The sequence below is a fragment of the Syngnathus acus genome, chromosome 14 (genome assembly GCF_901709675.1).
Source record: "Syngnathus acus chromosome 14, fSynAcu1.2, whole genome shotgun sequence".
Classification (NCBI taxonomy): Eukaryota; Metazoa; Chordata; class Actinopteri; order Syngnathiformes; family Syngnathidae; genus Syngnathus; species Syngnathus acus.
This window is the reverse complement of record NC_051099.1, coordinates 1,233,600-1,247,931: the sequence shown is the minus strand read 5'-3', so window position 1 is coordinate 1,247,931 and position 14,332 is coordinate 1,233,600. Positions and strand designations below refer to the sequence as shown.

At 43.2% G+C, this 14,332-nt stretch overlaps 1 protein-coding gene across 5 annotated transcripts in view; it reads right to left on the bottom strand.

The window, feature by feature from the left end:
- cadm2a (cell adhesion molecule 2a) overlaps window positions 1–14,332 on the bottom strand; it is a 120,386-nt gene that overhangs the window by 98,459 nt on the left and 7,595 nt on the right. For 3 of the 5 annotated variants that reach the window (XM_037270631.1, XM_037270632.1, XM_037270633.1), the window contains exon 1: window positions 8,304–8,669. The exons of 1 other annotated variant lie outside the window; for it this stretch is intronic. In XM_037270631.1, coding sequence (XP_037126526.1) covers window positions 8,304–8,364 — 61 coding nt within the window. In that variant the 5' untranslated portion in view covers window positions 8,365–8,669. Of the gene's footprint in view, window positions 1–8,303; window positions 8,670–14,332 lie in introns of those variants that run through there. One more of the 5 variants, XM_037270634.1, reaches the window with a different exon arrangement.

Sequence of the window (14,332 nt, the reverse complement as noted above, 5' to 3'; positions counted from 1 at the left end):
ACCAACAAGCTGCAGCAATTGAATTTGCCTGGAATATGTCAACATTCACAACGTGTCTCTTCCTCTTCGTCTCCGTGATCCATCCCAACTACAGAGTGATGTGATCATTTTGCTCCATGGGCGCTTCTCAAGGGATTAGCACAGATTAGCATTAGCTGGTCCATTTCAACTGCATGGATACGCGTACATATTCTAGCTGTCACTAGGCGTGTCCTCACAGCAACCATTTAAAACAAAGCCATTTAAACTTGATTTTTTTTTTTCTAATTATGTTCTGAACTCTTGTTACAAAACCAGTGTGGGATTAAGAAAGGAGAATTACAATGCTCGGAGGAGTTATTGGTTTGCAAAGATATACAAAGCTGTACAGTAGTTTTCTTGCGGATGCAGAGGTCTTCAGACAGCAATCTAGTTGCCGCTGAATCAATTGTACCTCTCTTGCTTGCAGCCAAGTACCTATCACTACACCATTAGCAGCACTATTAGATGTATTTTGTGACCAATGGAAAATGCTAAGGTTAAAAAGCGAAGGTTAAATCCATGTAAATAAATGGAGCTCTCCGTTTTATTGTTTGTCTGGCAATGTCTGGAGATAATGCTCGCAAATGAGCTCAGTTATGAAATAACAGGGTTGTTATTTTGAACATAACAAGGGCAAACGTTATGAATGTGAATCTGAAGTAATCTTTCACGCTATCTCTTGGTATTAAGTCGACAAAAGAGTGAGAATGAATTAGTGTCGACTGCCACTAAACAGGATGGGATTCGAGACAAACACTAATAATGAAGATAAAGGACAAAATGTGCTTCTTAGTTCTAAATATGAGAGTTGAGAAGAAACAGAAACTGCTCTCTAATAAGAAGGCATCTGTTGTATTTCAAACAAGTCGGTCTGGTTACGATCCAGATGACAATTCTTGTGCTCCTCAACTGGAGCCCAATAAGAAAGAAAAAGCAAACATCTTTAAGATAAGCATTGAAATTAGTCGTAATTGGAGACCATTTAAAGCCATGATAGCTTATTTGTTTCCTCAGCAGGAGGTTTTGAGTCGGAGAATCGGTTTGATTAGAAGTGGGGATGAGTTAGCTATAAAACTAGTGAGCCGAACCCTAGTGAGATTCGAGCGCGTCTTGCTGTGCTCAAGCAGCGTGCTAATATGCAATTAAATGACGGGAAGATTATATTAAAAACAAATAAAAAAAAAAGGCTTCAAAGACATATTTCTTTAACATATTCCAAAATATGGCAAGCTCTAAAATGAAATTGAATCTTGGCTTGGCTTTTTACTATGGACAATTCATTTTGCACAAAACATGGGTGAGACTCTACTGCCAAATAGCAAACAAGCCACAGGATCCTGCAGCAATAGCAATAAGCGGCGGGGAGTGCACTACTTCAAATGGGGAGGAATCATGTTGAGGATCCTATAATGGATTTGCAATGTGGCAAAAAAAAAAAAAGACAGATGGTGCAGAAGTGATGAAATGTGGACACCACACACACACAATAATGTGGGGGCCCCAAAGCACATTACGGAGGCTATTGCTCACCAGAACTGAGCGTTCATTTATTTTTTTTAACTGTCAATAATTTTCTCACTAAATCTATTGTCCCTTCCCTGTAAAACTGATGCCATGTTAATCTTTAGCCAAATAGCGCACTCCATTCTGCATCAATCGCTTCAAGACAGTTTACCAACAATTCATTCATCACAATCAAACAAAACATGGATTGGGTTTCGCCAAAACTAGCCCATCAAAATCTTCTTATGTCAAGTGAAATCTGTCGAACAGCAATAGTGGGTGGTGATTGCTAGAAACCTAAAGTAATCCCTTAATTGCAGTCTTCAATTCTAAACAGTTGACAAAGAGTCCCTAATTCAAGCCAGTCCGAAACTCCATTGTTTGGCATTTTCCCACCGACTAGTCTGAGCATTGTGAAGGAAGCATTGAAGGACGAACGACTCGACGCCAAAATGAAAGTTTTGAATCTGATTGTATAATTTCACGACGTCATTACATTCCTGCGTGTATCGAAATGTGCCATGCGCAAAACGGAGCCTAATAGCTTTCGTAGGTTGAATTAAAAAATGGGTGGAGAGGGGGAAGGAAAAGCCAGGCGACACCAGCTGTTGATTAGACAAGCGACTAGCAACTTACTTCAGGCTACAAAAAAAAAAAAAAAAAAAAATACACCCACTCAACTACACACAGACACGGAAACACAAGCGCACACAGAAAGTCAATTAACATGAACATGTGTCTTTGGGGAATTATATTTCAATTAGCTTTTGCTACTTCCAGGCTTCTTTCTTTCGCCATGCTCAAACAAGTGCAGATAGTGCAATGAATCCCACTTTTCAATTAGTATCATGCCATAACTCCACTCTAATAATGTTTCGGAACTTGCAGGGCAATTAAGCTCTAAATCCCTATTTTGAAATATATTACAAGAGACACAACAGTCCAACATCCAACGATTGCAAGCATCACTAACACGGCTATATTTTAAAACTCATTTCAAGTCAAATCACGGAGAGAGACTGAATTGCCACTACCTGATGGCCACAAAGGGAAATGGGCATCATGGATGCTTCTCAGTTTAGGGATTACTTGGTTGAATTACAGCTACGATTAGCAAAGATGAATATCGGCGCTGCGAGGGTGGGAGGTGGTGGGAACCGTGGGATTATGTGTGGATTTGGCTTCATTTCCTGTTTAGACACTGAATGGCTGCTCCCTTCAACGCTTGAGACAATGAAGCACTAGAGAGAAGAGAATTTGTATTATGCCCGTATTTATAGGCCTTGGACTTTTTCGTTGGGGAAAGAAAAAAAACCCTGCTCACTTCAACATCTATGAATTTGCTACGAGTGTACTCTTCTTGGCATTTCAGAAAAGATGTGGACGAAATAGGAGCACCCTACAGTCCATTACATGGGAACAAATGTAATTCCAAACAAGAGTGGATATTTCTTCCCTTCCTCTCACCGCTGTGTCTACAAGCTGCGGGGCGGAAAGTGTGCAAGGTGCATTGACAGTATTGTGGCTGGCGTGCACATAGCATAAGGCGCTGGCTGTCTCTGCGCAGCAATATGGTCTGTCTTGGCTTTGGCTGAATTCATTTCTGTCAGAAGCGGACGCAGAGTCCCCAAACAATATTGGCGGCGGGGCGGGAGAGCAAAGGGAGGGGAGGCCGAGCTGCGTCGTGGTCGTATCTTTATCTGGGCTCAAGAAAATGATTACTGTGTCACGTACCAGCAAGTCTCTCGACTGTGGCCCGCGGGGATTTGTATGAAAAGGAGCCGTCAGATGAAAGGGCACATAGGATGAAAAGAACATTATCAAGGATAAGGCTTGTTAAGAAGGAGCGCGATACATGAACCCGGAGAGCATGTTAAGTTCAACTGCATGCTACATTAACCCACTTCATATGTTTGCGAGTTAGCGGTGGTGGGGCGACCAAAAATTTACAAAATCCTCCTGGGTGTTCTAGGACTTCCCTTTTCAATCTTCCTGAATTTGTTTTCCCCCCCAGAGCAGAGTGTGAGATTAGCCACATGTTAATCCCCGAGATTTTGACGCTAATAGAGACATCACATGCGTGTTTACATCCAGGCATGTTCACATTTGATTAAAACAGAATATCGATCTTTGCAAGTTTTATTAGGGAGGGGTAAAATCTCGCTCCAAACCAACAATTGCATTTTGTGACTCTTGTAGGTGAAAAGAAATCCAAATTTCTACCCCGTATATCATGTTGATTATTTTGGAAACGATTCTCACTTAGTCGCAAGCCTTGCAAAGGCGGGCAGCCACACACCGATACATCATAGCCTAGTTGGAGCATAATATCATGTTTAACCTTATGTACGATTTCTTCTTAGTTTTGTGAGAATACCCACAAAATGTGCCAATAAATGGGAAACAAAAGTCAATTGTATTTTAAAGTTAAGATGAATCACATCCAATTAGTGGCTTGGTTTATATAAGAAGAAGAGAAGTGTTTACAATCAAATAAACAAACCCCATTGCCTATTGGGAGTCTTTTTTGGGCCAAAAACGCACCGCCTCATTATCGTCTTTTCTCATACACTTTAACTGAAGAATATGAGGCAGAGCTGCACTGCCAATTTGGAAATGAATTAAGCCACAATATATTTCCGGACAAAGATGTTGTTGTTTTTTTCTGGTGAATTTCAATCTCGAACAACATGTATTTGCAGCCAGGGAGGCATAAGCTATGTCTCATCAGTATGCTTTAGTAATATGCAATTCATCCGACTTAAAATGATTTTCTGAAAAATGCAGCATGCTGTTTGAATGTACGCCCGACAACCTAATTGGATGTTTGATGACTAGCGTGCGTCTATTGTACAGGAATTATCATAACAAGCCATGACAGAGCGTCATTGCCATCATACCATCAATTACTCCAGAGTGTTGCATTTCCAGGGAATACTTGCCAAGAAGTGCAAAAGCCCTCAGTGGCAGAGTTCAGTGAGCAGCAAAATGGAAAACAGGGCTTCCACATGTTTTCCATGAAGGCTATTTTTTCAAACTTACCGTTTAGAACAAGTATTTGGTTCTGGCTATCACATTAAAAAAGAAGAAATCTGCTCTCAATTGACCTTGCCGTGTTCCTGTCTCTAACCTTTCGCTGTGGCGGCCACAGAATCGCGGTAGCTGTCATCATAATCTGGGGTTCACTCTAAATAAATGCCCTGAATTAGTTGGCAGTTCGGTGGCGATCCAAATGGTGATTGCTGGTCCTAAGTAGAGGGATGAGCACAACTCAGTGTCATGTCAACAAGGAAAAAGTCATCTAGGCCATAAACCCGCTGACACCGGCTCTAAAAAGAGCTCCAAGTTCTCATTTAGGCTGCTGGCCCTTTTTGGTGTCAGCTGGGCAAAAAGGAAAGCCAAGCAAAGATAAACTCATCAAGTGAGTAGAGGGAATCAAGCAAGCCCAGGTGTGAAATTGCGCGCTGTGCTTTTCGGAGCAGTTCTGCACCCGGTGTACTTCTACTGTGCCAGGAAGAGCTTGTAGCTTCTGAATCCTACCACAATCTCCTCCAGCCACTTCCTCCTCTCTGTTTCAACTTTTTTAACACCTGGACTAACAAAAAGACTGCCTTTGATCAAGGGAAATCCTTTGGCAGTGCAGCAGTGAATCCACCACACTGGGGCTCTGTGCATGTTAGCCTGCCTGCCGCCTGCCCGCCCGCCTGCCTGCATGCGTGCGCGAGGAGGCACAGTGGTCCAAGCGGCGCTCCGCAGAGGATTCCAAGCTTTGAGGCTTTATGGCATCAGCGCAAGGAGGTACAGAGCACCTCGTGTGCTCTACCTGTCAGAGCACAGCCATGAAAATAGATGCACAAGTGGGAGGGGAGAGTGTGGCGCGTGAGGGAAAACCAGAGTTGTTCCCTGCGTGTAATCAGTGGCTCTGCAAACACACAAACACACACATCGACAGACACACACAAGGCCGCTTGTTATCAGAAGCTTTCCCACGCTGCTGCGCTACAAAGCTTCGACACCAGGAACTGGCGGATGAGAGCGAGGGAGGAATGGACGAAAGCGCAGAGGGATGGAGGGTCAGCCTTGAGCAGCTTACACTCACTGAGGGGATAAAAACACATGCCTCAGCGGGGGCTCGCCAGATCAGAGTTCCAAAGAGCCGGCCAGCGAGATAAACTGGCAATCCAAAACAACACGCAAAGTGCAGTAGTTGCACTCTTATCGTCAGGAGACTGCGCATTCCTCCTCCGCAGCTCCCATATTGTTCTGACATCAGCTCCTCTTCCTCCGTCGCCCTCTGCTTCCCCAGCCGCTCAGCCCGGGGCTCTTGCGTAAGAGGCGCATTTGCATAACAGGCGCTTTTCTATGGCTTACGGGCACATGCTGGACAAAAAAACGAACGCGGAAAGCGGCAGACATCTTAAAACTAATAGGAATTAAAAAAAAAAAGGATAAACAACAACACAAATTTCCATTTGCACCTGCGCAGGTTTAATCTGTGGATATCGCTACACCAGCCGCCGTGCTTGTATGTGACTTGAGCGGTATCGACTCCATTCAGGAGGAGGCTGACCTGCCTGCTGTGCGCGACCTATACAATAATAGGCCTTGCACTGGGAAATGACTGTTCAAATCAAGCAGCCTAGCATTATCCTCTTCAGGGTTGCCGAGACTCTGTGTCGCATTTGTGTGTGCCAGCATTATATGAAAAGAGACTGACGCCGCCGCGCTCTCTGCTCTCATTGCTCAGGTCCTCTTCAACATAAGCTACGCAAACACAGCACACATTCACAGGGAGATGTAAACACGCACACACATACTGAACATACTCTGCAGGAATATGCCGTGCTTTGGGAATGATAGCGTATAATGAAGAAGAATACTAGAAGCACCTCGAGGCGCACGACACTTTGCAGAGGTGGTGGGCAACATATGACTCGTGGGCCATAAATGGTCCACAACAGATTAGGAGCAGGCCCGCCATGAAATTAGAAAAACAAATGAAACTGCAACTGTTCAAATACTTCACTGACAATTGGTCATTAAGTCCTAACAAAAATAGTCTTAGTATGACACTTTATAAAAACAAAAATGGTATCTGATGGGGAAAAGGTCCCTCTTCATTGATTTACCAAGAGAGCAAGGCCTTAACAATAAAATATATGCAGTATTTTGGCATCACTCTCATGTTTGTGTTTGTTATCTATGACCTTCTCGCTGGCCAGAAAACTGTTTGAAGCTGCCATCACTTTAACTTTATAAGAGCACAGCCAGATAGAAACATCATCTGACACCACATCTAATGGGAGAGATGGCACTGGAGTGATGTCAGAGTGAAAAAGCAAGGTAATTTGGCGGGGGAAACTTAAGGAAGTCCAGCTCCAAGCCGTCTCCAAATAACTTTAGCCTCAATTTTTCTTCCTGCCGCTCATTGTTTCCTCCTCAATTAATGCAAAGCCAGTCAAAACAAGTCAAATTGATTCATACAGCTCTTCAATCACAAGCCAGGGCTTTTCTTTTCTAAAGGTGTCAAATACTCTACATAATGCCAAATTGCAGGCAACACTTGGCAAAAGGCCACTTGCAGTTGGGTCGCTTAGCAACCGGCGACAAATATGGCAGACCATCGACCTTACCCGGGTTCTCCCCGCGCCCCCTTTTGGTGAACGCTATGCAAAACTAAATGTGATGTAGATTAGTTGTCGATTAATAGATGACCCTCTGCTGTGAAACATTTAGGGTCCCAAAACAACACTGAAATCAGCCGAGCAACAGTCCCAGCGATATTACATCGAAAAATAGGACGTGACCTGAAGCTCGCACTGTTAACAGATGACGAGATGTTTTGTATCACAAAACAAATGACAGAGCTGGCAACTGCGGTGCAGTTACAAGCTCAAATCATTTGCTGAATTTTTTCCTTTTCTTCTTCTTTTTAGTTGCCAGCATTCTAGATGGCTTGCAGCACTGTGCTGCCCCCACACAGGTCAGTATTGGTACTACACCTGATATCCGGCTCGGGGTATGAGAATCCGCATCATAGTTGATATGTTCAATTATGTGTTTGATGTGCTACGTTCATCTTCTTGAGTGCAGCAAAAATAGAATTAAGCAGACAATATTTTTTTTTCATCATCCAGTATGGTGCTTCTCATTTTAAACATGCACCCCGCTGTTGAGGTTTTTAACCATGTGACCTAGACATCACTACAGCTTGAACTATTCTTCATGCAGTTCACACCACAATATGGAGAAATTAGGGTGATGCACCTGTTCTGCAACCTCACACCCCTTAAAATGCATGGCTGCAAAAAAAAAAGAAGAAAATCTCTTGATCAAAAATGCATCGGCGACATCGCAACAGTGACTCATCACAAAGCTGCATGTACGACAAACACTCATGGAGGCGGAGGTAAGAGGGGGGGGGGGGGGGGGATGCTGCACGGATCACGTTGAGGTGTGTCCGCCTCCGTTGCGCCTCTTCCTGGCCACGCGTTTTTATTGCCACGGCTGAGAGATGCAGAGGAAAAAGGTGTTGTAGAAACACCTTACTCATTGCTGGGCACAACATCTGAGGAGGAATACCCCCAGGGTGCCCCCTCATCACTTTCCAAATACAAAGGTGCGCATCCTCACACGCACGCACTCACGCACGCACGCACTATGCATGCATAGAGGAAAGCGCTTGCTTGCTTGACCCATCATCTTGCCCCTGATCGCATGCAAGGTGCACAAACAGACACGTCATCCCGAACTCGAAGAAGAATAAAAAAAAGGCTGACCTTTAAGAAGAATCCCATAAACCGTGTAGAGGGTGAAGATGGCATGAGTGTTGAGATTCATCCTGTCTTATTGTTGTCTTGCACCTCGCGCTCGACGCTGATTTGTCCGCCTCGTAGATCCCCCCCCAACCGGACCTGCTCCGTTCCAGGTACACTTTTGACCGAGTCCTCGGCTTGCAAAGTGAAGTCGAGCAAGATTTGCAATGCTCCCAAAAACTGTGCTACTTTTTGTTGACAGGATCTGCAGCACAGCAGTGGGGATCAGTTGCGGAGCCTTCAGCGACACAACACTGGCGTCCTCCGGTAAACTGGAGATGCACTGCTGCCCCGCTCGCTCGCTCCCTCCCTGCCTGTGTGGAGCAAGAGCGAGTCGACCAAGTTCCGCCCACACAGCGGAGACCGACGCGAGCCTTTAGCCAATACGCAAGAGGAAAAAAAGTGATGTGGGGAGGCGCTCGGAGCCTAAGACTCGTTGGGAAAAAAAAAAAAAAGATATTCGCTCGAGTTTTTCAAGGGCTTCCCGTGTATTTTTAATAAACACAAGCAATCAATTAATGCCTAATCCATCCTTCCATTTTTTATAGCGCTTGCCCTCCTTGGGGTTGCAAGTGTTTTTTTTTTTTTGCCAAACACGCTCTCAGTCAAAATGATGGAAAATGTGAAGTCAAACGAAGACAGAACCTGAGCTTTATATTCCCTTCAGGCCTTAGTTTTCATTTGTGTAGATCTATTGTATCATATTGTTTTGATTGACACACAATCGGCAACATATTAGAAACATCTCTCACACTATTATTATTTTATAAAGGCTACCTTTTTTTGATACAGCTCTTCAAGTCAAGTCAAGTCAAGTTTATTTGTATAGCCCTAAATCACAAGCAGTCTCAAAGGGCTTCACATAGACAAAAATTGACAATTATTCTCTTGCATTTCATCTAAGACTAACCCTGGAATACAAAGTCAAAGGATTTTATCGCAACAAAGCCTGCACAGGAACCTACAGTACGCCTCTTTTGGCTGTCACCCAGAGCAAGATGATGGAGAAAGGCCTTTGCAGCACACATGTAGTATAAGCAGTGAATGCAAAACAGCCTAACTAACTCACACACTTTGTGGCTTACTACTACGTTGATCCCAACGCTTCTGGTCCAAGGACTGTAAGGGATTAAGGGTGACAAGCAAACTGGCTTAGAAGATTTCCCGGCAAGAACAATTGTTGGGGGTGGAGAGGTGAGGTTGGGCGAGGAATGGAGGAGACAAGGTAATGTATGGGTGTTTAGAGGTCAGGGGTTGGGAAGCAGTAAAGGGGAAAAAAAAACTCTGAAGACATAAGAGAAAGGAAGTGAATGAGCAGAGAGGACACAAGAGTACTATGAGTGAAAAGATATATTTAGACATTAGCAATGTTGATTTCCACTCGCTATACATACTGTATGAAGCCTCTCCCTTTAATTGCATCATTAGCTTGACTTGGAGCTGGCCTTGAACAGAACCCTATGCATTATTTATCAAATTAGCCGGGCCCTTTTGAAGTGGCCGGCAGACTGGACGGTATATATGCTGATAACAGTCCAGCTTCTTTTGAATCACAATTGCAGCTACTTGACAAAGAGAGAGTCATGCTTGTTTTCCTTTCATGTCGGGTCTACACAATCACTAAAGTAATATTTAAAGAAATAGATTTCATTGTACTTTCTTTAGTTGTGTACAGACTGTTGCTGTTTATTATTTGGATATCTGCAAAGTGGTTGATTTTCTTCCTTCTTCTAATTGGCTCTTTATGGTTGATGATTTTACAGTCAGCCATTGCATTGAAATTCACTTCACAGCTTTTGAATGCCATGTGAGCAGATTGTTTTTCTCTTTTTTTAACACTATTGGTCTTGCTACTGTTATTTTTTTATGTTCCTGGAGTAATGGAAAAAGCTCTCCATTTGATTTTTAGTCAGGAAGCTTCTCGGCTGCAATTCTTCCAATTTCTCCTGCAGAAAGACAAGTTGAAACGTGCAAGTGCATACGTTTCTTCAATGAATGTCCTGCAATGTCCTTAAATACATAGAACCCATCAACCAAATTCTGTCCATTCATACAAGAACCAATGAATTGTTTAGGCCTACACTTCTTTGCCTCAACTCTACCAGAAGACTTTCATGAGTGAATCTGTATAAAGAAATCTGCCTGGCCCGCTGATCTCGGTATTTGGGTCACTTGGCTTTATTTGGTAGGGCTGCGACACACCTTATAATGGCTCATTTCACACCCTCCGAATTGGTGTGTACCCTCACTAGGGGGCATGGCAAAGAGCCCCAAGATTGGCCTCCAAAAGGTGTTTTGGTTTCAGGATCAAAGCCAATATGTGGAAAGATAGAAACAGCACATTGAGGTTTCCGCCTCACCTGGGATGGTCCCGGTGCTCCAGATGGCAAATAGACCAATTGTGTGCCTCCCATCCCATACACACAGACACCAAAGGAAACGGCCCCTCCCAAAGGTTCAAGAAACCACCACCTGCTCTTGGCTGCAACCATTGCTCATTGGTGCACCTAATATGGGCTGACATGTTACCAAGCTGAGAGCAGCCCGCCAGGCTGAGATGGAACAAGGTAAGGCACAACATGAATCATTTCACCTTTTACACGCAACATTTCTCCCTTGCAACTTTGAAAGAACAGACTGGCAAAAGGATGCCTTAAAGCATGCTGGCAAACACGTAGCTTCACCATTGCTCGTATAATACTGTTACTTTTGCTCACATTAAGTACAAGCGAAAATGAATTTCTTGAATCATTTATTGAATAACAGTTGTTCGATGCTACGTCGTTAATGAAAAGCCTAAAAAGCACTGGACCTAGAATTGACTCCTGAAGGACACCAAGCTGCAATAAAAAAAGTATGCATGTTCTCTATTTTACAGACATGTAAAAATAAAACAAACTCTGACTTGATTGCCCATTTTAATAATGTTTATGGAGCTTTGTTTACATTTGCCAGCGTTTGTTCCTATCCTCCATATGTGAGCAATCGCCTGTATACAGTTCCTTTGAATTTGCTGTGATTAGCACCTTAATTGAATTGTGCAATGTTCATTATGGCGATGCTGCTGCCTGTAGTGAAGGGAAACAAAAACAGAAGAATGTATTCATGCATTCTATTTTGGAATTATAGTTCCTTCACACTTTGAATTGAAGACATCTGGTGAAGCTAAGAAGTTTGCAAAGTGACATCTGGGCAAATATATATTTGTTGCCAAGATTCTGCAGGCGAGTGAATGCAGTGTGATGATCTTTTTTTTCCTTTGCATGGTTGCTCTTCTGCTTCCCGTTTGGCAAAATGCTCCAATCAAAAAAGTATGGTCTGCATTGGCAACGAGTCTAACGCTATCATGGAACTGTTGAAAAGCATGAAATGACTGCTTTCAAACCAGAGCCAGTGCACGGATGGTGCAGCTTATTGCGCAGGTGTTAGTTGAATCCGGCCAGGTCACACATCACGTTTCAGGGCCAAGGCAGGAATAAGAAAATAAGCAACAACCTCGGTACGTTTTCTTCTGCAAAGAAAACCAATGTCGAATGTGACGCGCCAGTTGGCTGAAAAGCCTTCACAGCCCACCATTCCAAAATGGAGTTCCAGTCATGACTCAGGGGGCTTCTCATGCAGACACCTGCACGTATGCAACCTCCCACTGCGTGTGTAGTATAAATGACCTTTCCCTCCAATTTTGGCAAGCATTAAGTGCCACAGAGAGCAGCCGCCTAGCGGGCTGTCGCACTGCCTGCCAAACGCAAACACGTGCAAAACACAGCGGCGCTTTCAATGGCTGTCTCAGTCCATCAGTTGGTTAAGTGACAAAAAGACGGACTGTCGGGAATAGCTTCTTAATATCGGGAACGTCAACATTCCATTCTATTCAAATGTGTCATTGAATCAGTCCAACGAGTGCATATTTTTTAATTCAATCACGCTTGCTCTTTAAACAAACCTCCCCATTATGCATTTTGACATCATGACGCCAAGATGACATCTGCAAATTTATCGACTGTACTTTCCAAAGGAAGGCTTTGAAGTCGGACCCTGTGATGTCCTATTGGAAAAATCGAGTTTGAATGCAGCATTATGCTTGTCTGTCACATTGATGATCATTCACCTGAGATGGGCTCCATCATACTGTAATCCCAGGATACGTGGTACCAAACAAATTGATGGCCGTCTTAAATTTATTTAATCTGTATTTTTTTTATGTATTCCACAAATCTCTTTGGCTTGTTATTTAAAGCATTTCTTTCCCCCCTTAATCTACATTTATGTCGTATACCTTCCTGTATGCTCGTATCTACCATGCGCAAGCTGTTCAAAGCAATGCTCCTGTCTCATGGAATCGATAAACTTGTCTGAATATAAATCTGAATCTCCCAGCGATCCCAGTTGCAGCATGCTTCGTTTTAATTAGCGAGAAAACGTAACGGATACACAATAAACCTTACCGTCAGGACTCTGTAAATTTAGCTGTTGTCATTTATTGGCCTTTTGGCTGTCCACATAATCCACAAATAACAATGTTTCTGTTTGGGTAGGGGTGCTTTTTGGCAGGTTTGCGATGAGCTACCAAAATTAGTAAGCCGCTGCTTGTTTTGCCAAGAAGACATCCACATGAATGATTTTAGTGTGGAGTCAAAACTGGCCAAAGCTATGATGAAAGTATCCATTCAACCAGGCCCTTTTGTAAAGATTTCACCAGCTGCCAAAATTGACCACCTGCCATTTTGCCAAAATACCCTCACATGTATTGAAATTGCAGAAGTAGAAGCCAGAACCTGTCCGAACTATTTGAGATGATTAGGCAGATACTGTGCTTAACTGGTCAATAACTAGTCACTGCGGTAGCACCCGCTGACGATTTTAGGAACGTTCCGTACCTGTTAGACAAATTGTATTTACAATCTCACGCATTGCAACTCCTCCCAACTGACAAGGAATCATCCAATCAAATTTGGTTTATTCGGAGGACGTTTACGAATGGCGCTAGTGGGTGTTTGGTGCATGGGAATGAGAATGGCATGGAAATTGCCTCTGACAGCAGAAAGTACAACTCTTCAAAAATAATCGCGGCAACTTTCTAAAATGTTCTCCTCGTCTCCCCAAGATGACACTTACTAAACTCTACATGCAGGTCAGCCCTGACACCAGTTTACATGGCAACGGGCTGAATTGCAGACTGGATGACGACCATATCAGTTACTTTTCGCCTGAATGCAGCAAAAAATAAAAATAAAATCCATCTTAGCTGCCAACTTGAACTGAATGCGCTTTTTTTTAAAAACCAAAGTCTGCAAAACAGTAATTGAAAATTGAAACAAGTTGAGGACGCTCTTGATTCAGTCAAGTAATTACAACACCATGTTTTAAATTTAAGCGTCCTAAAATAAAGTAGGCTGATTGAAAGCGTATTTGCACGCGTCGTTGCGGTTAAATTTGGGAAATTATCCATAACTGTGATTTCATAGATACGTGGGTGCATGGTAAGTAACAATTTAAAAACATACATTTGAAAAGTAAAAGGTCACAAGTCCAGTTTCTGCATGTTTTCCTGAACCTGAAATGTCACATTATGCATTGCCGGTTATTCGGCATAGCACAGACGATAACAACTGCACATTTATGATAACTAACATACATTGAGTCGGAGTCATGTGGCCCCACCCACTTCAGTTACAGGCATATCAATTATTGGGGTACTTATTTTGAGCAAAAATAATGAGTTTTATTGTTAAAAGCAATTGAGTTTGTGGTCATTTTTTAAACATCAAAGCTGGGTGGGTGGTGGGGGGGCTTGCAGCAGCTTTTGTTCCTCTGCTCGTTTATTTGTGCAGAATAATAAACATAGAACAGCTTGATGGGACCGTTAGATAGCAATAGATTTAAAAAAAAACGTTTTTTTTTTCCTTCCTGTGTCTGTCTGTGTTTGGACTACATCGTACACTGGTCTGTAGGGATGTCGCCAGAACTGAAAGCGCCAACTGTTTCCTGGCAGC